At 47.7% G+C, this 23,600-nt stretch overlaps 2 protein-coding genes across 6 annotated transcripts in view; both read right to left on the bottom strand.

Moving 5' to 3' along the window:
* Positions 1-2,854, bottom strand: part of myo15aa (myosin XVAa) — a 197,368-nt gene extending 194,514 nt beyond the window's left edge. Inside the window, exon 1 of the mRNA XM_029747703.1 lies at positions 2,699-2,854. The gene's annotated coding sequence lies outside the window, so the exon portion shown is untranslated. The remainder of the gene's footprint in view (positions 1-2,698) is intronic.
* An 891-nt stretch (positions 2,855-3,745) lies between these two features.
* drg2 (developmentally regulated GTP binding protein 2) overlaps positions 3,746-23,600 on the bottom strand; it is a 28,112-nt gene continuing 8,257 nt past the window's right edge. For all 5 annotated transcript variants that reach the window (XM_029747680.1, XM_029747679.1, XM_029747678.1 and 2 more), the window contains exons 5-14: positions 23,128-23,188; positions 21,621-21,711; positions 14,137-14,209; positions 11,843-11,933; positions 9,754-9,851; positions 9,356-9,432; positions 9,096-9,184; positions 4,969-5,027; positions 4,472-4,525; positions 3,746-4,360 (exon numbers count right to left, since the gene is read on the bottom strand). In XM_029747680.1, the coding sequence (XP_029603540.1) occupies positions 4,274-4,360; positions 4,472-4,525; positions 4,969-5,027; positions 9,096-9,184; positions 9,356-9,432; positions 9,754-9,851; positions 11,843-11,933; positions 14,137-14,209; positions 21,621-21,711; positions 23,128-23,188 (780 nt within the window). In that variant the 3' untranslated portion in view covers positions 3,746-4,273. The remainder of the gene's footprint in view (positions 4,361-4,471; positions 4,526-4,968; positions 5,028-9,095; positions 9,185-9,355; positions 9,433-9,753; positions 9,852-11,842; positions 11,934-14,136; positions 14,210-21,620; positions 21,712-23,127; positions 23,189-23,600) is intronic.

Raw genomic sequence — 23,600 nt, forward strand, 5'->3', positions numbered from 1 at the left:
CATCAGTCACATTCTGTTCTGTAGAGTTTATTCGAGGGGGGGTAGCATATTTCCAGGTCCCAAATTATTACAACCAGAGAGGAAAAGGTGAAGCGAGGGGGATAACTGCGACCCCCCCCAAAAAAATAAATAAATCTGTCTTTTCCAGCATGTGCCGTTTTCTCGCTCACCAAGCGAGGAGTTTTTATATGAAGGTTAATGAGTGTCGAATTTGGTTAATAAAACAACATGGAATGGCTTATTTGCTCTAATATAAGTTTCGTAATGATTAAGTTGTTTTCCGAGTGTAGAAGTAGGACACGTGACATCCCGGGAACTTTGAGAAAAAAACACTTTATATCCGAGTTGTGCTTGGTCGTCACTAGTTACCACAGCCACAAAGTCATTAACCTCGCATTTTTATAAAATGTGTCTTTAAACATAACCTTAACCATACCACTAACCTTAACCATACCGCTAACCTTACGCCTAACCTTGAACATAATTTAATTTTTTTAAAGCAACATTTCATTGATTATTTTTTACGATATTTTGACTTTGTGGCTGTGGTAACTATCGGAAGACATTTCTTTTCATTGTTCGAGCGGCCGCTAGAGTTTCTGGACAATATAATGAAGCAATAAGCCACGAGGGGCTCTGGTATATAGCCAATATACCACGGCTAAGGGCTGTTCTTAGGCACGACTCAACGAGGAGTGCCTGAATACAGCCCCTTATAGACGTGGTATATTAGCTATAAACCACAAAACCCCCCCAAGGTGCCTTATTGGTATTTATAAAACTGGTTAACAACTCAATTATGGCCATGTTCTGTTATAATCTCCACCCGGCACAGCCAGAAGAGGACTGGCCACCCCTCATAGCCTGGTTCCTCTCTAGGTTTCTTCCTAGGTTCTGGCCTTTCTAGGGGAGTTTTTCCTAGCCACCCCTCATAGCCTGGTTCCTCTCTAGGTTTCTTCCTTGGTTCTGGCCTTTCTAGGGAGTTTTTCCTAGCCACCCCTCATAGCCTGGTTCCTCTCTAGGTTTCTTCCTTGGTTTTGGCCTTTCTAGGGAGTTTTTCCTAGCCACCGTGCTTCTACACCTGCATTGCTTGCTGTTTGGGGGGTTTTAGGCTGGGTTTCTGTAAAAGCACTTTGAGATATCAGCTGATGTAAGAAGGGCTTTATAAATAAATGTGATTTGAAAATTGATTTGAATTAGAACAGTGATATAATAGCCGTGGTATACAGTCTGATAAACCACGGCTTTCAGCCAAATCAGTTTATTATAGATAATAGGTGTGTTAGAACCAGTGATCTATATAAACCCTAGAATGCAGATGAATTGGCCAATGAGAGGCTTTGAATCCACCGGGTCCTAATCAGTTATCTAGTGTCTATATATACATCACTGGTTTAAAAACCATACTGAAGGTCTCATACATTGGCCTTTTGTTTTTCCCCTTTACCTCCCTTATCTCACCTCATCTGCTCACATTGTATATAGACTTATTTTTCTACTGTATTATTGACTGTATGTTTGTTTTACTCCATGTGTAACTCTGTGTTGTTGTATGTTGTCGAACTGCTTTGCTTTATCTTGGCCAGGTCGCAGTTGTAAATGAGAACTTGTTCTTATTAACTAGCCTACCTGGTTAAATAAAGGACTTGTTCTTATTAACTAGCCACCTGGTTAAATAAAGGACTTGTTCTCTACTAGCCACCTGGTTAAATAAAGGTGAAATAAAATAAATAAAAACAATAAAAACATTAAGTGCTACAGTATTGAAACTCTGAAGTCTTGGATTCAGCGTTCTGTTACCGCTCCTGAAACGGAGTATATTAAACATTACTATCTAGCTCAGAAAATGTAGATATTTATTAAAGAAAAAAATCTTTAAGACGCCTTTTATAGCTGTGGTTTTACTTAGGATACATTTAGTCATCCTATCTATTTTCTCTCTCTCTCTGTCTCTCTCTGTCTGTCTCTCTCTCTCTGTCTCTCTCTGTCTCTCTCTCTGTCTCTCTCTCTCTCTCTTCTCTCTCTCTCTCTCTCTCTGTCTCTCTCATTGTTAAGCATTGTCTCTCTCTCTCATTGTTAAGCATTGTCTCTCTCTCTCTCATTGTTAAGCACTGTCTCTCTCTCTCATTGTTAAGCATTGTCTCTCTCTCTCTCATTGTTAAGCATTGTCTCTCTCTCTCTCATTGTTAAGCATTGTCTCTCTCTCTCTCATTGTTAAGCATTGTCTCTCTCTCTCATTGTTAAGCATTGTCTCTCTCTCTCATTGTTAAGCATTGTCTCTCTCTCTCTCATTGTTAAGCATTGTCTCTCTCTCATTGTTAAGCATTGTCTCTCTCTCTCTCATTGTTAAGCATTGTCTCTCTCTCTCTCATTGTTAAGCATTGTCTCTCTCTCTCATTGTTAAGCATTGTCTCTCTCTCTCTCATTGTTAAGCATTGTCTCTCTCTCTCATTGTTAAGCATTGTCTCTCTCTCTCATTGTTAAGCATTGTCTCTCTCTCTCATTGTTAAGCATTGTCTCTCAGGTTCACCATCATTTCATTATTGTTTTAACATTTTAAGAAATGTACTGTTTTTTGTAAATCTTTCTCACCTTTTTGTAATTTGTTTAAGCACGTTGAAATGCCTCCCCAGTAAGGTGCTTTGTAAATAATTCTGATTTGATTCTCCGAGAGAGAATAAAAAGTTACATTACTTACGTCCAGACTGGAACAACTTCTTCAAGAGTCAAACTCTTCTGACACAAGTCCTTCTGCTGCACTGTGAACCTTCCTCTACCTCAGACAGCTTTAACATTACCCTGGCACACACACACACACACACCACACACACACACACACACACACACACACCACACCACACCACACACACACACTATATGGGCATTTATCTGTTAATGTTCAACTAGTCAGAGGTGAAGATCACCAAAAGATAATCCAAATCTCTTCCTGACACTTGTAAAGTGATTGTAAAAATAAAACAAACCCCATATTAAAACGTGTTGAAACCAGACCCAGAGTTTTCCAGCACAAAAGGACTCGTCACACCTTTCAGTAATCCCCTCTAGCCGTCTCTCGTCTGGTTTTAGGGTGAAGCTTCCCCGAGGTGCTGATCTTGGGAAAGTTTTGCATTTTTTCCCCCCAACTAATTGGTTCAGGATTAGGGGGAGCTGATCCTAGATCTGTACCTAACAGGACTGATCCTAGATCTGTACCTAACAGGACTGATCCTAGATCTGTACCTAACAGGACTGATCCTAGATCTGTACCTAACAGGGCTGATCCTAGATCTGTACCTAACAGGACTGATCCTAGATCTGTACCTAACAGGGCTGATCCTAGATCTGTACCTAACAGGACTGATCCTAGATCTGTACCTAACAGGACTGATCCTAGATCTGTACCTAACAGGACTGGGGTCAATTTGAATTGAAGGCAGTTAATTCAGGAAGTGATTTTTAATTAAACATTTCAAAAAGGAAAAAATGGATATAAAATAAATAAATACTTTTTTTTTACTGCTCAGTTTGACGTCGTTGAAAATATATTATTTTTTCCAAATTTTAAATTGTTATTTAAAGTTCACTTCCTGAATTGACTGCCTTTCTAATTTGATTTGACACCAGCGCTTTGTACCTTCGAGGGGAAACTTCACCTTGGACCATTTTAACATCTTGTCATTTCAATTCAACACCTTCATCTCACACAAATTACAACCAATGGAAAAACATAAAACCACAGACTGTCCCCGTTTCAAGTTCTTAGAATTTATTTAGTTTTTCCCTTTTCATTCTGGATGCGTTTCAATGTCAACAAAAGATAAAAATATTCTGCTTCCTGTCCTCAGATCGCATCTGGTTCTTGATTGGTTATTCTTTGTTTTTGTTGTTTCAAACGCGAAATAAGAAATCAGGACTTTAGAAATCTACTGTACACTGGTTCTGGATAAATCAACTTCCTGTTTGGTTTTTAACTCCTCCCACCCATCCTGTATTGTGTCCAATCAGAAGGCCTGTTTAACTAACTCTTCCCACCCATCTTGTATTCTGTCCAATCAGAAGGCCTGTTTAACTAACTCCTCCCACCCATCCTGTATTGTGTCCAATCAGAAGGCCTGTTTAACTAACTCTCTTCCCACCCATCTTGTATTCTGTCCAATCAGAAGGCCCGTTTAACTAACTCTTCCCACCCAGCCCGTCATCGATCCAATCAGAAGGCCCGTTTAACTAACTCTTCCCACCAAGCCCGTCATCGGTCCAATCCCGAAGAGCCGTTTTACTTCTTAACGATCTGAATGACGTCCTCGTGCTCCATGACGTGGGTTAGTCCCACCCGCTGGGGGTCGAACTTGGTGCTGGTTCCCTGAAGGAAAACAACAACAACAGGAAGACAAGTCACAAAATGGAGTACTGAAAGAAAGATCCAGTGTTTTATAACCCAACGTTGCTAGCATTGGGGTCGCTGCTAACTTACCCAGACCAGGGCGTACTTGAACTGGCTGGCTAACGTTCTGTGGATTCGATGGCACTGCAGGGAGAGAGGGAGAGAGAGAGAGAGAGAGAGAGAGACAGACAGACAGAGAGACAGAGAGAGAGAGAGACAGAGAGAGAGAGAGACAGAGAGAGAGACAGAGAGAGAGAGAGACAGAGAGAGAGAGAGACAGAGAGAGAGAGAGACAGAGAGAGAGAGAGACAGAGACAGAGAGAGACAGACAGAGAGAGAGACAGAGACAGAGAGAGACAGACAGAGAGAGACAGACAGACAGACAGAGAGAGAGAGAGAGAGAGAGAGAGAGAGAGAGAGAGAGAGAGAGAGAGAGAGAGAGAGAGAGAGAGAGAGAGAGAGAGAGAGAGACCGTCGTTAAGGCTTTAAGCTCAGCGGGTTAACACAGTCTGGTGCCCGAGGACCTGGGTTCAAAGCCAGGATTGTCAGTGTGTGTGTGTGTGTGTGTGTGTGTGTGTTCAGCTCACCACATGTTCAACAGACGCTCCTCTCCTCATGATGATGGCGTCGCTGAAGTCAGGCCTCTCTGAAACAACAAGACCACAATTCAACGGGAGACACCAGGGGGTTCTAAACACAGCGAGGGAGACACCGGGGGGTTCTAAACACAGCGAGGGAGACACCAGGGGGTTCTAAACACAGCGAGGGAGGCACCAGGGGGTTCTATACACAGCGAGGGAGACACCAGGGGGGTTCTAAACACAGCGAGGGAGGCACCGGGGGGTTCTAAACACAGCGAGGGAGACACCAGGGGGTTCTAAACACAGCGAGGGAGACACCGGGGGGTTCTAAACACAGCGAGGGAGACACCGGGGGGTTCTAAACACAGCGTGGGAGACACCAGGGGGTTCTAAACACAGCGAGGGAGACACCAGGGGGATCTAAACACAGCCAGGGAGACACCAGGGAGACACCGGGGGGTTCTAAACACAGCGAGGGAGACACCAGGGGGTTCTAAACACAGCGAGGGAGACACCAAGGAGACACCAGGGGGTTCTAAACACAGCGAGGGAGACACCGGGGGGGTTCTAAACACAGCGAGGGAGACACCGGGGGGTTCTAAACACAGCGAGGGAGACACCAGGGAGACACCAGGGGGTTCTAAACACAGCGAGGGAGACACCGGGGGGTTCTAAACACAGCGAGGGAGACACCGGGGGGTTCTAAACACAGCGAGGGAGACACCAGGGGGTTCTAAACACAGCGAGGGAGACACCAGGGGGTTCTAAACACAGCGAGGGAGACACCAGGGGGTTCTAAACACAGCGAGGGAGACACCGGGGGGGTTCTAAACACAGCGAGGGAGACACCAGGGGGTTCTAAACACAGCGAGGGAGGCACCAGGGAGACACCGGGGGGTTCTAAACACAGCGAGGGAGACACCGGGGGGTTCTAAACACAGCGAGGGAGACACCAGGGGGTTCTAAACACAGCGAGGGAGACACCAGGGAGACACCGGGGGGTTCTAAACACAGCGAGGGAGGCACCAGGGAGACACCGGGGGGTTCTAAACACAGCGAGGGAGACACCGGGGGGGTTCTAAACACAGCGAGGGAGACAACAGGGGGTTCTAAACACAGCGAGGGAGACACCAGGGAGACACCAGGGGGATCTAAACACAGCGAGGGAGACACCAGGGGGTTCTAAACACAGCGAGGGAGACACCGGGGGGTTCTAAACACAGCGAGGGAGGCACCAGGGGGTTCTAAACACAGCGAGGGAGGCACCAGGGGGTTCTAAACACAGCGAGGGAGACACCAGGGGTTCTAAACACAGCGAGGGAGACACCAGGGGGTTCTAAACACAGCGAGGGAGGCACCAGGGGGTTCTAAACACAGCGAGGGAGACACCAGGGGGTTCTAAACACATTGAGGGAGACACCAGGGGGTTCTAAACACAGCGAGGGAGACACCAGGGGGTTCTAAACACAGCGAGGGAGACACCAGGGGGTTCTAAACACAGCGAGGGAGGCACCGGGGGGTTCTAAACACAGCGAGGGAGACACCAGGGAGACACCAGGGGGTTCTAAACACAGCGAGGGAGACACCAGGGGGTTCTAAACACAGCGAGGGAGGCACCAGGGGGTTCTAAACACAGCGAGGGAGACACCAGGGGGTTCTAAACACAGCGAGGGAGACACCAGGGGGTTCTAAACACAGCGAGGGAGACACCAGGGGGTTCTAAACACAGCGAGGGAGACACCAGGGGGTTCTAAACACAGCGAGGGAGGCACCGGGGGGTTCTAAACACAGCGAGGGAGACACCAGGGGGTTCTAAACACAGCGAGGGAGGCACCGGGGGGTTCTAAACACAGCGAGGGAGACACCAGGGGGTTCTAAACACAGCGAGGGAGGCACCAGGGGGTTCTAAACACAGCGAGGGAGACACCAGGGGGTTCTAAACACAGCGAGGGAGACACCAGGGGGTTCTAAACACAGCGAGGGAGGCACCAGGGGGTTCTAAACACAGCGAGGGAGACACCAGGGGGTTCTAAACACAGCGAGGGAGAGAGTGTGTTTAGGATGGAATTGCTGTGTGTGTGTGTGTGTGTGTGTGTGTGTGTGTGTGTGTGTGTGTGCGCGAGTGTGTGTGTGTGTGTGTGTGTGTGTGCGCGAGTGTGTGTGTGTGTGTGTGTGTGTGCGAGTGTGTGTGTGTGTGTGTGTGTGTGTGTGCGCGCGAGTGTGTGTGTGTGTGTGTTTGAGTGTGTGCCTGTGTCCGTTTCTGAATACCCTTGCATCCTAAATAGTGGGCTGTTTCAGTTTGAGAAAAAATAAAGTAAAATAGTATGCGACAATTTGAAAATCTAGTGCACTTTACCTTCACTAGGCTAAGGGGCAGCATTCGGGAATTCTGGATGAAAAGTGTGCCCATATTAAACTGCCTGCTACTCAGGCCCAGAAGGTAGGATATGCATTTTATTAGTAGATTTGGATAGAAAACACTCTGAAGTTTCTAAAACTGTTTGAATGATGTCTGTGAGTATAACAGAACTCATATGGCAGGCAAAAACCTGAGAAAAATCCAACCAGGAAGTGGGAAATCTGAGGCCTGTAGTCTTTTCAAGTCATTGCCTATCTAACACACAGTGACTTAGGGTTCATTTTGCACTTCCTGAGGCTTCCACTAGATGTCAACAGTCTTTAGAACATTGTTTTAGGCTTCTACAGTGAACAGAGAGCGAACAAGAAGGCCTGGAAGTTGGTGACTCAGAATAGGACATGAGTTCAGTGGCGCGATGAGGTAGCTCTGTTCCATTACATTTTTGAAGACATTGGAATCGTCCGGTTGGAATATTATTGAAGATTTATGTTAAAAAGGCCCTAAAGATTGATGCTATACATCGTTTCACATGTTTCTACGAACGTAAATATAATTTTTTGGGGACTTTTCGTCGTGAAATTTTCGTCACGCTTCCTACATTTGGAGTAGCTTACTGAACGCGCTAACAAAAAGGAGGTATTTGGACATAAATGATGGACTTTATCGAACAAAACAACATTTATTGTGGACCTGGGATTCCTGGGAGTGCATTCTGATGAAGATCATCAAAGGTAAGTGAATATTTATAATGCTATTTATGATTTCAGATGACTCCAAAATGGCGGGTATCTATATTGCCTGCTGTTGTTTTCTGAGCGCTGTACTCAGATTATTGCAAAGTTTGCTTTCCACGTGAAGCTTTTTAAATATCTGTCACAGCGGTTGCATTAAGGAGATGTTTATCTATAATTCTTTGAATAACAGTTTAATATTTTATCAACGTTTATGATGAGTATTTCTATAAATTGATGTGCTCATTCACCAGAAGTTTTTGAAGGAAAAACATTTCTGAACATTACGGGCCAATGTAAAATGTTTTAAAAAAATATATAAATATGAACTTTATCGAGCAAAACATACATGTATTGTGTAACATGAAGTCCTGGGAGTGTCATCTGATGAAGATCATCAACGGTTAGTGCTTAATTTTAGCTGTATTTCTGGTTTTTGTGACGTCTCTCCTTTCTTGGAAAATGGCTGTGGCTTTTTATTTTTTAGGCGCTGTCCTAACATAATCTAATGTTTTGCTTTCGCCGTAAAGCCTTTTTGAAATCGGACAACGTGGTTCGATTAAGGAGAAGTGTATCTTTAAAATGGTGTAAAATAGTCGTATGTTTGAGAAATTTGAATGATGAGATTTTGGTTGTTTTGAATTTTCCGCTTTGAAATTGCCCTGCTATTTCACTGGCTGTGTCCCGCAGGTGGGACGTTCCCCAGAGAGGTTAAATGGCTGATGTCCCACATACCCCAGAGAGGTTAAATGGCTGATGTCCCAGATACCCCAGAGAGGTTAAATGGCTGATGTCCCACATACCCCAGAGAGGTTAAATGGCTGATGTCCCACATACCCCAGAGAGGTTAAATGGCTGATGTCCCACATACCCCAGAGAGGTTAAATGGCTGATGTCCCACATACCCCAGAGAGGTTAAATGGCTGATGTCATACTCAGATATATATGGGGAGGAGCTACCAACATCAACCAATAGCAGGAAACAACACAATCACATGACGCATTCTCAGTATACGGGGGTGTGTGTGTGTGTGTGTGTGTACCTCCTCTCTTCTTCGTGTAAAGACAGATGAGTGCCAGGTATTCCCACAGCCTCTCTAACAGGTAGTCCAGATTCAGCTTCATCCCACAGCTAAACACACACACACACACACAGTCAGAGAGAGAACACACACACACACACAGTCAGAGAGAGAACACACACACACAGTCAGAGAGAGAGAACACACACACACACTCAGTTCTCTGCTTACGACAGACAGACAGACAGACAGACAGACAGACAGACAGGGTAGTTTCTGACCTGATGACGACGCTGTGGGGTTCGTGAGCCAGTCGGTCCACCTCCTCTATGGAGATCTGATCCACCTTGTTGTAGACCTACACACACACACACACACACACACACACACACACACACACACACACACACACACACACACCACTACATATTCATTGTGGGCTGGTACAGATATAGAACATGGTACGTATTAACATAGAGCTAGATCATAGATCAGGTACGTACGTATAAACATAGAGCTAGATAATAGATCAGGTACGTACGTATAAACATAGAGCTAGATAATAGATCAGGTACATATAAACAGAGCTAAATCATAGATCAGGTACGTATAAACATAGAGCTAGAACATAGATCAGACACGTATAAACATAGAGCTAGAACATAGATCAGATACGTACGTATAAACAGGGCATGTAAACACGGTTCCCAACTATGACGTCGATGAAGTCATCAGGAGTGCTGTCTTCTCGGAACAGAACCTCCGCATTGAAGATTTCTGAGGTGGACCGTTAAGGTTCTACCTACTGTTCTGAGGAGGACCGATAAGGTTCTACCTACTGTTCTGAGGAGGACCGTTAAGGTTCTACCTACTGTTCTGAGGTGCATCGTTAAGGTTCTACCTACTGTTCTGAGGTGGATCGTTAAGGTTCTACCTACTGTTCTGAGGAGGACCGTTAAGGTTCTACCTACTGTTCTGAGGAGGACCGATAAGGTTCTACCTACTGTTCTGAGGTGGATCGTTAAGGTTCTACTTACTGTTCTGAGGTGCATCGTTAAGGTTCTACTTACTGTTCTGAGGTGCATCGTTAAGGTTCTACTTACTGTTCTGAGGTGCATCGTTAAGGTTCTACCTACTGTTCTGAGGTGGATCGTTAAGGTTCTACCTACTGTTCTGAGGAGGTAGGTGGTGTCTTTAGTGACAGTGCTGGTCTGGTGTCTGTGGTTTGTGCTGGTAGCGTGTCTGTAGTTATTAGTGTGTCTGTAGTTAGTAGTGTGTCTGTAGTTAGTAGTGTGTCTGTAGTTAGTAGTGTGTCTGTAGTTAGTAGTGTGCCTGTAGTTAGTCTGTAGTTAGTAGTGTGTCTGTAGTTAGTAGTGTGTCTGTAGTTAGTAGTGTGTCTGTAGTTAGTATTGTGGCTGTGGTTAGTATTGTGGCTGTGGTTAGTATTGTGTCTGTAGTTAGCAGCGTGTCTGTAGTTAGCAGCGTGTCTGTAGTTGGAAGTGTGTCTGTAGTCAGTATTGTGTCTGTGGTTGGAAGTGTGTCTGTAGTCAGTATTGTGTCTGTGGTTAGTAGCGTGTCTGTAGTTAGTAGCGTGTCTGTAGTTAGTAGCGTGTCTGTAGTTAGTAGCGTGTCTGTAGTTAGTAGTGTGTCTGTAGCCAGCATTGTGTCTGTAGTTTGTGTTGTGTCTGTAGTTGGTGTCGTGTCTGTAGTTGGTAGTGTGTCTGTAGTTGGTGTCGTGTCTGTAGTTGGTAGTGTGTCTGTAGCCAGCATTGTGTCTGTAGTTAGTAGCGTGTCTGTAGCTGGTAGTGTGTCTGTAGTTAGTGTCGTGTCTGTAGTGTGTGTTGTGTCTGTAGTTGGTAGCGTGTCTTTAGTTAGTAATGTGTCTGTAGTTTGTGTTGTGTCTGTAGTTGGCAGTGTGTCTGTAGTTAGTAATGTGTCTGTAGTTAGCAGCGTATCTGTAGTTAGTAGCGTGTCTGTAGTTAGTATTGTGTCTGTAGTTGGTAGTGTGTCTGTAGTCAGTCGTGTCTGTAGTTGGTAGTGTGTCTGTAGTCAGTCTTGTGTCTGTAGTTAGTGTCGTGTCTGTAGTGTGTCTGTGGTTGGTGGTGTGTCTGTAGTTGGTGGTGTGTCTGTAGTTAGTAGTGTGTCTGTAGTTAGTAGTGTGTCTGTAGTTAGCAGTGTGTCTGTAGCAGCAGAAGGATACTGTGGTGTTTCTGTAGTTAGCGGCGTGTCTGTAGTTAGTGGCGTGTCTGTAGTTGGCGGCGTGTCTGTAGTTGGCGGCGTGTCTGTAGTTGGCGGCGTGTCTGTAGTTGGCGGCGTGTCTGTGGTTAGAGTCGTGTCAGTAGTGTGTCTGTGGTTAGCGGTGTGTCTGTAGTTAGCGGCGTGTCTGTAGTTAGCGGCGTGTCTGTAGTTAGTAGTGTGTCTGTAGTTAATAGTGTGTCTGTAGTTAGTAGCGTGTCTGTAGCTAGTGTGTCTGTAGTTAGTAGCGTGTCTGTAGTTAGTAGCGTGTCTGTCGTTAGTAGTGTGTCTGTCGTTAGTAGTGTGTCTGTAGTTAGTGGTGTGTCTGTAGTTGGCAGCGTGTCTGTAGTTAGCAGCGTGTCTGTAGTTAGCAGCGTGTCTGTAGTTAGTAGTGTTTCTGTAGTTAGTAGCGTGTCTGTAGTTAGTAGCGTGTCTGTAGTGTGTCTGTAGTTAGTAGCGTGTCTGTAGTTAGTGTCGTGTCTGTAGTTAGTGTCGTGTCTGTAGTTAGTGTGTCTGTAGCGGCTGAAGGATACTGTATTCGTGGAGGATGAGCTGGACCAGTTTCTCAGAACACATCGTCAGAGGAACCATGGAGTTATAGGACAGACCTCCCCCTTTCTTGGGCTGAACACAAAATACCAGCATCACAACACTACATACCAGCATCATACACACACTACATACCAGCATCATACACACACTACATAACCAGCATCATACACACACTACATACCAGCATCACACACACAATACATACCAGCATCACACACACACTACATAACCAGCATCACAACACTACATAACCAGCATCACAACACTACATACCAGCATCATACACACACTACATACCAGCATCATACACACTACATAACCAGCATCATACACACTACATAACCAGCATCATACACACACTACATACCAGCATCATACACAACACTACATACCAGCATCATAAACACACTACATAACCAGCATCATACACACACTACATACCAGCATCATACACACACTACATAACCAGCATCATACACAACACTACATACCAGCATCATACACAACACTACATACCAGCATCACACACACACTACATACCAGCATCACACACACACTACATAACCAGCATCACAACACTACATAACCAGCATCACAACACTACATACCAGCATCATACACACACTACATACCAGCATCACACACTACATACCAGCATCATAAACACACTACATAACCAGCATCATACACACACTACATACCAGCATCATACACACACTACATAACCAGCATCATACACAACACTACATACCAGCATCATACACAACACTACATAACCAGCATCATACACAACACTACATACCAGCTTCATACACACACTACATACCAGCTTCATACACACACTACATAACCAGCATCATACACACACACACTACATACCAGCATCATACACACACACACTACATACCAGCATCATAAACACACTACATACCAGCATCATACACACACTACATACCAGCATCATAAACACACTACATACCAGCATCATACACACACTACATACCAGCATCATAAACACACTACATACCAGCATCATACACACACTACATACCAGCATCATAAACACACTACATACCACATCATAAACACACTACATACCAGCATCATACACACACTACATACCAGCATCATAAACACACTACATACCAGCATCATACACACACTACATACCAGCATCATACACACGCTACATACCAGCATCATACACACTACATACCAGCATCATACACACTACATACCAGCATCATACACACACTACATACCAGCATCATAAACACACTACATACCAGCATCATACACACACTACATACCAGCATCATAAACACACTACATACCAGCATCATACACACACTACATACCAGCATCATAAACACACTACATACCAGCATCATAAACACACTACATACCAGCATCATACACACACTACATACCAGCATCATAAACACACTACATACCAGCATCATACACACACTACATACCAGCATCATACACACGCTACATACCAGCATCATACACACTACATACCAGCATCATACACACTACATACCAGCATCATACACACACTACATACCAGCATCATACACACACTACATACCAGCATCATACACACACTACATAACCAACAGGATGTGGACACGTGATCGTCCAAAATCTCATTCCATAACCATGGTCATTAATATGGAGTTGGTCCCGCCTTTGCTGCTATAACAGCCTCCACTCTTCTGGGAAGTCATTAATATGGAGTTGGTCCCCCCTTTGCTGCTATAACAGCCTCCACTCTTCTGGGAAGTCATTAATATGGAGTTGGTCCCGCCTTTGCTGCTATAACAGCCTCCACTCTTCTGGGAAGTCATTAATATGGAGTTGGTCCCGCCTTTGCTGCTATAACAGCCTCCACTCTTCAGGGAAGTCATTAATATGGAGTTGGTCCCCCCTTTGCTGCTATAACAGCCTCCACTCTTCTGGGAAGTCATTAATATGGAGTTGGTCCCCCCTTTGCTGCTATAACAGCCTCCACTCTTCTGGGAAGTCATTAATATGGAGTTGGTCCCGCCTTTGCTGCTATAACAGCCTCCACTCTTCTGGGAAGTCATTAATATGGAGTTGGTCCCGCCTTTGCTGCTATAACAGCCTCCACTCTTCTGGGAAGGCATTAATATGGAGTTGGTCCCGCCTTTGCTGCTATAACAGCCTCCACTCTTCTGTGGGACAGCTCTAGCAGCTCTAGCAGCTCTAGTAGAGCAGGGAACGGGAGGGATGTGATGGAGAAACTGACCTTGAAGTAGATGTTAGGTTTTGAGCGGTTAAGCCTGATGCCGACGGACTCCAACTCTTTCTCCAGGAGTTTCCTGAGGAGACAGACAGAACATACTAACTAACCAGCTGGGTGACCCTAGACGGGTTAGCAGTTAGTAACCAGCTGGGTGACCCTAGAAACGGGTTAGCAGTTAGTACCAGCTGGGACAGACCCTAGACGGGTTAGCAGTTAGTAACCAGCTGGGTGGGACCCTAGACGGGTTAGCAGTAGTAACCAGCTGGGTGACCTAGACGGGTTAGCAGTTAGTAACCAGCTGGGTGACCCTAGACGGGTTAGCAGTTAGTAACCAGCTGGGTGACCCTAGACGGGTTAGCAGTTAGTAAACCAGCTGGGTGACCCTAGACGGGTTAGCAGTTAGTAACCAGCTGGGTGACCCTAGACGGGTTAGCAGTTAGTAACCAGCTGGGTTGGTGACCCTAGACGGGTGCAGTTAGTAACCACTGGGTGACCCTCGAACGGTTAGCAGTTATAACCAGCTGGGACAGACCCTTAGACGGGTTAGCAGTTATAACCAGCTTGGTGACCCCTAGAACGGGTTAGCAGTTAGTAACCAGTCTGGGTGACCCTAGACGGGTTAGCAGTTAGTAACCAGCTGGGTGACCCTAGACGGGTTAGCAGTTAGTAACCAGCTGGGTGAGCCTAGACGGGTGAGCAGTTAGTAACCAGCTGGGTGACCCTAGACGGTGTAGCAGTTAGTAACCAGCTGGGTGACCCTAGACGGGTTAGCAGTTAGTAACCAGCTGGGTGACCCTAGACGGGTTAGCAGTTAGTAACCAGCTGGGTGACCCTAGACGGGTTAGCAGTTAGTAACCAGCTGGGTGACCCTAGACAGGTTAGCAGTTAGTACCAGCTGGGACAGACCCTAGACGGGTTAGCAGTTAGTAACCAGCTGGGTGACCCTAGACGGGTTAGCAGTTAGTAACCAGCTGGGTGACCCTAGACGGTTAGCAGTTAGTAACCAGCTGGGTGACCCTAGACGGGTTAGCAGTTAGTAACCAGCTGGGTGACCCTAGACGGGTTAGCAGTTAGTAACCAGCTGGGTGAACCTAGACGGGTTAGCAGTTAGTAACCAGCTGGGTGACCCTAGACGGGTTAGCAGTTTAGTAACCAGCTGGGTAGACCCTAGACGGGTTAGCAGTTAGTAACCAGCTGGGTGACCTAGACGGGTTAGCAGTTAGGTAACCAGCTGGGTGACCCTAGAGGTTAGCAGTTAGTAACCCAGCTGGGTGACCCTAGACGGGTTAGCAGTTAGTAACCAGCTGGGTGACCCTAGACGGGTTAGCAGTTAGTAACCAGCTGGGTGACCCTAGACGGTTAGCAGTTAGTAAACCAGCTGGGTGACCCTAGACGGGTTTAGCAGTTAGGTAACCAGCTGGGTGACCCTAGACGGGTTAGCAGTTAGTAACCAGCTGGGTGACCCTAGACGGGTAGCAGTTAGTAACCAGCTGGGTGACCCTAGACGGGTTAGCAGTTAGTAACCAGCTGGGTGACCCTAGACGGGTTAGCAGTTAGTAACCAGCTGGGTGACCCTAGACGGGTTAGCAGTTAGTAACCAGCTGGGTGACCCTAGAGGGTTAGCAGTTAGTAACCAGATGGAGTGACCCTAGACGGGTTAGCAGTTAGTAACCAGCTGGGGTGACCCTAGACGGGTTAGCCTGTTAGTAACCAGCTGGGTGACCCTAGACGGGTTAGCAGTTAGGTAACCAGCTGGGCTGACCCTAGACGGGTTTAGCAGTTAGTAACCAGCTGGGTGACCTAGACGGGTTAGCAGTTAGTAACCAGCTGGGTGACCCTAGCGGGTTAGCAGTTAGTAAACCAGCTGGGTTGACCCTAGGGTTAGCGTTAGTAACCAGCTGGGTGACCCTAGACGGGTTAGCAGTTAGTAACCAGCTGGGTTGACCCTAGAACGGGTTAGCAGTTAGTAACCAGCTGGGTGGACCCTAGACGGGTTAGCAGTTAGTTAACCAGCTGGGTGACCCTAGACGGGTTAGCAGTTAGTAACCAGCTGGGTGACCCTAGACGGGTAGCAGTTAGTAACCAGCTGGGTGACCCTAGACGGGTTAGCAGTTAGTAACCAGCTGGGACAGACCCTAGACGGGTTAGCAGTTAGTAACCAGCTGGGTGACCCTAGACGGGTTAGCAGTTAGTAACCAGCTGGGTGACCCTAGACGGGGTTAGCAGTTAGTAACCAGCTGGGTGACCCTAGACGGGTTAGCAGTTAGTAACCAGCTGGGTGACCCTAGACGGGTTAGCAGTTAGTAACCAGCTGGGTGAGCCTATACGGGTTAGCAGTTAGTAACCAGCTGGGGTGACCCTAGACGGGTTAGCAGTTAGTAAACCAGCTGGGGGACCCTAGACGGGTTAGCAGTTAGTAACCAGCTGGGTGACCCTAGACGGGTTAGCAGTTAGTAACCAGCTGGGTGACCCTAGACGGGTTAGCAGTTAGTAACCAGCTGGGTGACCCTAGACGGGTTAGCAGTTAGTAACTAGCTGGGACAGACCCTGGACGGGTTAGCAGTTAGTAACCAGCTGGGTGACCCTAGACGGGTTAGCAGTTAGTAACCAGCTGGGTGACCCTAGACGGGTTAGCAGTTAGTAACCAGCTGGGTGACCCTAGACGGGTTAGCAGTTAGTAACCAGCTGGGTGACCCTAGACGGGTTAGCAGTTAGTAACCAGCTGGGACAGACCCTAGACGGGTTAGCAGTTAGTAACCAGCTGGGTGACCCTAGACGGGTTAGCAGTTAGTAACCAGCTGGGTGACCCTAGACGGGTTAGCAGTTAGTAACCAGCTGGGTGACCCTAGACGGGTTAGCAGTTAGTAAACCAGCTGGGTGACCCTAGACGGGTTAGCAGTTAGTAACCAGCTGGGTGACCCTAGACGGGTTAGCAGTTAGTAACCAGCTGGGTGACCCTAGACGGGTTAGCAGTTAGTAACCAGCTGGGACAGACCCTAGACGGGTTAGCAGTTAGTAACCAGCTGGGTGACCCTAGACGGGTTAGCAGTTAGTAACCAGCTGGGTGACCCTAGACGGGTTAGCAGTTAGTAACCAGCTGGGTGACCCTAGACGGGTTAGCAGTTAGTAACCAGCTGGGACAGAACCCTAGACGGGTTAGCAGTTAGTAACCAGCTGGGTGACCCTAGACGGGTTAGCAGTTAGTAACCAGCTGGGTGACCCTAGACGGGTTAGCAGTTAGTAACCAGCTGGGACAGACCCTAGACGGGTTAGCAGTTAGTAACCAGCTGGGTGACCCTAGACGGGTTAGCAGTTAGTAACCAGCTGGGTGACCCTAGACGGGTTAGCAGTTAGTAACCAGCTGGGTGACCCTAGACGGGTTAGCAGTTAGTAACCAGCTGGGTGACCCTAGACGGGTTAGCAGTTAGTAACCAGCTGGGTGACCCTAGACGGGTTAGCAGTTAGTAACCAGCTGGGACAGACCCTAGACGGGTTAGCAGTTAGTAACCAGCTGGGTGACCCTAGACGGGTTAGCAGTTAGTAACCAGCTGGGTGACCCTAGACGGGTTAGCAGTTAGTAACCAGCTGGGTGACCCTAGACGGGTTAGCAGTTAGTAACCAGCTGGGACAGACCCTAGACGGGTTAGCAGTTAGTAACCCAGCTGGGTGACCCTAACGGGTTAGCAGTTAGTACCAGCTGGGTGACCCTAGACGGGTAGCAGTTAGTAACCAGATGGGTGACCCCTAGACGGGTAGCAGTTAGTAACCAGCTGGGTGACCCTAGACGGGTTAGCAGTTAGTAACCAGCTGGGTGACCCTAGACGGGTTAGGCAGTTAGTAACCAGCTGGTACAGACCCTCGACTGGTGTTAGCAGTTAGTAACCAGCTGGGTTGAACCTAGAAGGGTTAGCAGTTAGTAACCAGCTGGGTTGACCCTCGACGGGTTAGCATTTTAGTAACCAGCTGGGTGACCCTAGACGGGTTAGCAGTTAGTAACCAGGCTGGGTAGACCCTAGACCGGTTGGTTAGCAGTATTTAGTAACCAGCTGGGTGACACGTAGACGGGTTCGTAGCAGTTAATTAGGTGAACCAGCTGGTGACCCTAGACGGTGTTAGCCAGTTAGTAACCAGCTGGGACTGTACCCTAGACGGGTGGTAGCCAGTTCGTAAACCAGCTGGTGACCCCAGACGTGTTAGGCAGTTAGTAACCAAGCTGGCGCACAGACCCTAGCACGGGTTAGCAGTTAGTAACCAGCTGGGACAGACCTAGACGTGTTAGCAGTTAGTCACCAGGGGTGACCCTAAGACGGGTTAGCCGTTAGTAACAAGCTGGGTGACCCTAGACGGGTTAGCAGTTAGTAACCAGCTGGACAGACCCTGGACGGGTTAGCAGTTAGTACCCAGCTGGGACAGACCCTAGACGGGTTAGCAGTTAGTAACCAGCTGGGTGACCCTAGACGGGTTAAGCAGTTAGTAACCAGCTGGGTTGACCTAGACGGGTTAGCAGTTAGTAACCAGCTGGGTGACGTGACCCTAGAGGGTTAGCAGTTTAGTAACCAGCTGGGTGACCTAGACGGGTTAGCAGTTAGTAACCAGCTGGTGACCCTAGACGGGTTAGCAGTTAGTAACCAGCTGGGTGACCCTAGACGGGTTAGCAGTTAGTAACCAGCTGGGGACGCCTAGACGGGTTAGCAGTTAGTAACCAGCTGGGTGACCCTAGACGGGTTAGCAGTTAGTAACCAGCTGGGACAGACCCTAGACGGTTAGCAGTTAGTAACCAGCTGGGTGACCCTAGACGGGTTAGCAGTTAGGTAACCAGCTGGGTGACCCTAGACGGGTTAGCAGTTAGTAACCAGCTGGGTGACCCTAGACGGGTTAGCAGTTAGTAACCAGCTGGGAACAGGACCCTAGACGGGTAGCAGTTAGTAACCAGCTGGGACAGACCCTAGACGGGTTAGCAGTTAGTAACCAGCTGGGTGACCCTAGACGGGTTAGCAGTTAGTAACCAGCTGGGTGACCCTAGACGGGTTAGCAGTTAGTAACCAGCTGGTTGACCCTAGACGGGTTAGCAGTTAGTAACCAGCTGGGACAGACCCTAGACGGGTTAGCAGTTAGTAACCAGCTGGGACAGACCCTAGACGGGTTAGCAGTTAGTAACCAGCTGGGTGACCCTAGACGGGTTAGCAGTAGTAACCAGCTGGGAAGGACCCTAGACGGGTTAGCAGTAGTAAACCAGGCTGGGTGACCCTAGAAGGGTAGCAGTTAGTAACCAGCTGGGACCGACCCTAGACGGGTGTTAGCAGTTAGTAACCAGCTGGGTGACCCCTAGACGGGTTAGCAGTTAGTAACCAGCTGGGGACCCTAGACGGGGTTAGCAGTTGTAACCAGCTGGGTGACCCTAGAGGGTTAGCAGTTAGTAACAGCTGGGTGACCCTAGACGGTTAGCAGGTTAGTAACCAGCTGGGTGACCCCTAGACGGGTTAGCAGTTAGTAACCAGCTGGGTGACCCTAGACGGTTAAGCAGTTAGTAACCAGCTGGGTGACCCTAGACGGGTTAGCAATTAGTAACCAGCTGGGTGACCTAGACGGGTTACAGTTAGTAAACCAGCTGGGTGACCCTAGACGGGTTAGCAGTTAGTAACCAGCTGGGACAGACCCTAGACGGGTTAGCAGTTAGTAACCAGCTGGGTGACCCTAGACGGTTAGCAGTTAGTAACCAGCTGGGTGACCCCTAGAGAACGGGTTAGCGTTAGTAACCAGCTGGGTGACCCTAGACGGGTTAGCAGTTAGTAACCAGCTGGGTGACCCTAGACGGGTTAGCAGTTAGTAACCAGCTGGGACAGACCCTAGACGGGTTAGCAGTTAGTAACCAGCTGGGTGACCCTAGACGGGTTAGCAGTTAGTAACCAGCTGGGTGACCCTAGACGGGTTAGCAGTTAGTAACCAGCTGGGACAGACCCTAGACGGGTTAGCAGTTAGTAACCAGCTGGGTGACCCTAGACGGGTTAGCAGTTAGTAACCAGCTGGGTGACCCTAGACGGGTTAGCAGTTAGTAACCAGCTGGGTGACCCTAGACGGGTTAGCAGTTAGTAACCAGCTGGGTGACCCTAGACGGGTTAGCAGTTAGTAACCAGCTGGGTGACCCTAGACGGGTTAGCAGTTAGTAACCAGCTGGGACAGACCCTAGACGGGTTAGCAGTTAGTAACCAGCTGGGTGACCCTAGACGGGTTAGCAGTTAGTAACCAGCTGGGTGACCCTAGACGGGTTAGCAGTTAGTAACCAGCTGGGACAGACCCTAGACGGGTTAGCAGTTAGTAACCAGCTGGGTGACCCTAGACGGGTTAGCAGTTAGTAACCAGCTGGGTGACCCTAGACGGGTTAGCAGTTAGTAACCAGCTGGGTGACCCTAGACGGGTTAGCAGTTAGTAACCAGCTGGGTGACCCTAGACGGGTTAGCAGTTAGTAACCAGCTGGGACAGACCCTAGACGGGTTAGCAGTTAGTAACCAGCTGGACTGACCCTAGACGGGTTAGCAGTTAGTAACAGCTGGGTGACCCTAGACGGGTTAGCAGTTAGTAACCAGCTGGGTGACCCTAGACGGGTTAGCAGTTAGTAACCAGCTGGGTGACCCTAGAGGCGGTTAGCAGTTAGTAACCAGCTGGGACAGACCCTAGAGGGTTAGCAGTTGTAACCAGCTGGGTGACCCTAGACGGGTTAGCAGTAGTAACCAGCTGGGTGACCCTAGACGGGTTAGCAGTTAGTAACCAGCTGGGACTGACCCTAGACGGGTTAGCAGTTAGTAACCAGCTGGGTGACCCTAGACGGGTTAGCAGTTAGTAACCAGCTGGGAAGACCCTAGACGGGTAGCAGTTAGTAACCAGCTGGGCTGACCCTAGACGGGTTAGCAGTTAGTAAACCAGCTGGGTGACCCTAGACGGGTGTAGCAGTTAGTAACCAGCTGGGTGACCCTAGACGGGTTAGCAGTTAGTAACCAGCTGGGTGACCCTAGACGGGTTACGCAGTTAGTAACCAGCTGGGTGACCCTAGACGGGTTAGCAGTTAGTAACCAGCTGGGTGACCCTAGACGGGGGTTAGCAGGTTAGTAACCAGCTGGGTGACCCTAGACGGGTTAGCAGTAGTAACCAGCTGGGACAGACCCTAGACGGGTTAGCAGTTAGTAAACCAGCTGGGGACCCTAGACGGGTTAGCAGTTAGTAAACCAGCTGGGTGACCCTAGACGGGTTAGCAGTTAGTAACCAGCTGGGACAGACCCTAGACGGGTTAGCAGTTAGTAACCAGCTGGGTGACCCTAGACGGGTTAGCAGTTAGTAACCAGCTGGGTGACCCTAGACGCCTGTGTTGGTTAGCATAGTTAGTAACCAGCTGGGACAGACCCTAGACGGGTTAGCAGTTAGTAACCAGCTGGGTGACCCTAGACGGGTTAGCAGTTAGTAACCAGCTGCAGCACTAAGAACAGACAACTCACCTCTGGACGTCTCCCTTGGTGGCATCCAGCATCATGATGACCACGTCTGCTGTCCTGGCAACAGCAATGACCTGCCGACCTCGACCCTTACCTACGAAACACACACACACAGGTCAGAGGTCACCCGATCACAACAAAGAGTTCAAATCATCATCATCATCCAATCACAAAAGGCCTCTTATTGGTGGTGGAAGAGGTGAATTCCACAGCGCTCTACATTAATAGCTCAGAGATAACACAGCGCTCTACATTAATAGCTCAGAGATAACACAGCGCTCTACATTAACAGCTCAGAGATAACACAGCGCTCTACATTAATAGCTCAGAGATAACACAGCGCTCTACATTAATAGCTCAGAGATAACACAGCGCTCTACATTAATAGCTCAGAGATAACACAGCGCTCTACATGAATAGCTCAGAGATAACACAGCGCTCTACATTAATAGCTCAGAGATAACCCAGCGCTCTACATTAATAGCTCAGAGATAACACAGCGCTTTACATTAACAGCTCAGAGATAACCCAGCGCTCTACATTAACAGCTCAGAGATAACCCAGTGCTCTACATTAATAGCTCAGAGATAACCCAGCGCTCTACATTAACAGCTCAGAGATAACCCAGCGCTCTACATTAATAGCTCAGAGATAACACAGCGCTCTACATTAATAGCTCAGAGATAACACAGCGCTCTACATTAATAGCTCAGAGATAACCCAGCGCTCTACATTAATAGCTCAGAGATAACACAGCGCTCTACATTAATAGCTCAGAGATAACACAGCGCTCTACATTAATAGCTCAGCAATAACACAGAACTCTACATTAATAGCTCAGAGATAACTCAGCGTTCTACAATAATAGCTCAGAGAACACAGCGCTCTACATTAATAGCTCAGAGATAACACAGCGCTCTACATTAATTAATAGCTCAGAGATAACACAGCGCTCTACATTAATAACTGAGAGATAACACAGCGCTCTACATTAATAGCTCAGCGATAACACAGCGCTCTACATTAATAGCTCAGAGATAACACAGCGCTCTACATTAATAGCTCAGCGATAACACAGCGCTCTATATTAATAGCTCAGAGATAACACAGCGCTCTACATTAATTAATAGCTCAGAGATAACACAGCGCTCTACATGAATAGCTCAGAGATAACACAACGCTCTATAACACAGCGCTCTACATTAATAGCTCAGAGATAACACAGCACTCTACATTAACAGCTCAGAGATAACACAGCGATCTACATTTATCCCACCCGCGTTATTGAGAGATAACAAAAGCCTCTCAGGATTACCACCAGGGGTGCGTTCAGCAGATAGATAGAAATACGTCATGTAGAACATACACAGCGCTCTCCGACATGTATAACTAAGTCTCTAATTACAGCATTTCTATGTGCAACGTTCAACACCGTTTGTCTACTGAACGTGGCAGCAACCCCTCCCACCCATCTACAGTAGATAATACACCTGGTAACCCGTTACTGTACCTTGGGACGCTCCTTCTATGATTCCTGGCAGGTCCAGCAGCTGGATGTTGGCTCCATTATACTGCAGGACAACAGGACGGGTCATTATACACTACTGCCAGCTGGATGTTGGTTCCATTATACTGCAGGACAACAGGACGGGTCATTATACACTACTGCCAGCTGGATGTTGGCTCCATTATACTGCAGGACAACAGGACGGGTCATTATACACTACTGCCAGCTGGATGTTGGCTCCATTATACTGCAGGACAACAGGACGGGTCATTATACACTACTGCCAGCTGGATGTTGGCTCCATTATACTGCAGAACAACAGGACGGGTCATTATACACTACTGCCAGCTGGATGTTGGTTCCATTATACTGCAGGACAACAGGATGGGTCATTATACACTACTGCCAGCTGGATGTTGGTTCCATTATACTGCAGGACAACAGGATGGGGTCATTATACACTACTGCCAGCTTGA

This window comes from Salmo trutta, unplaced genomic scaffold, assembly GCF_901001165.1.
Source record: "Salmo trutta unplaced genomic scaffold, fSalTru1.1, whole genome shotgun sequence".
Taxonomy (NCBI): Eukaryota; Metazoa; Chordata; class Actinopteri; order Salmoniformes; family Salmonidae; genus Salmo; species Salmo trutta.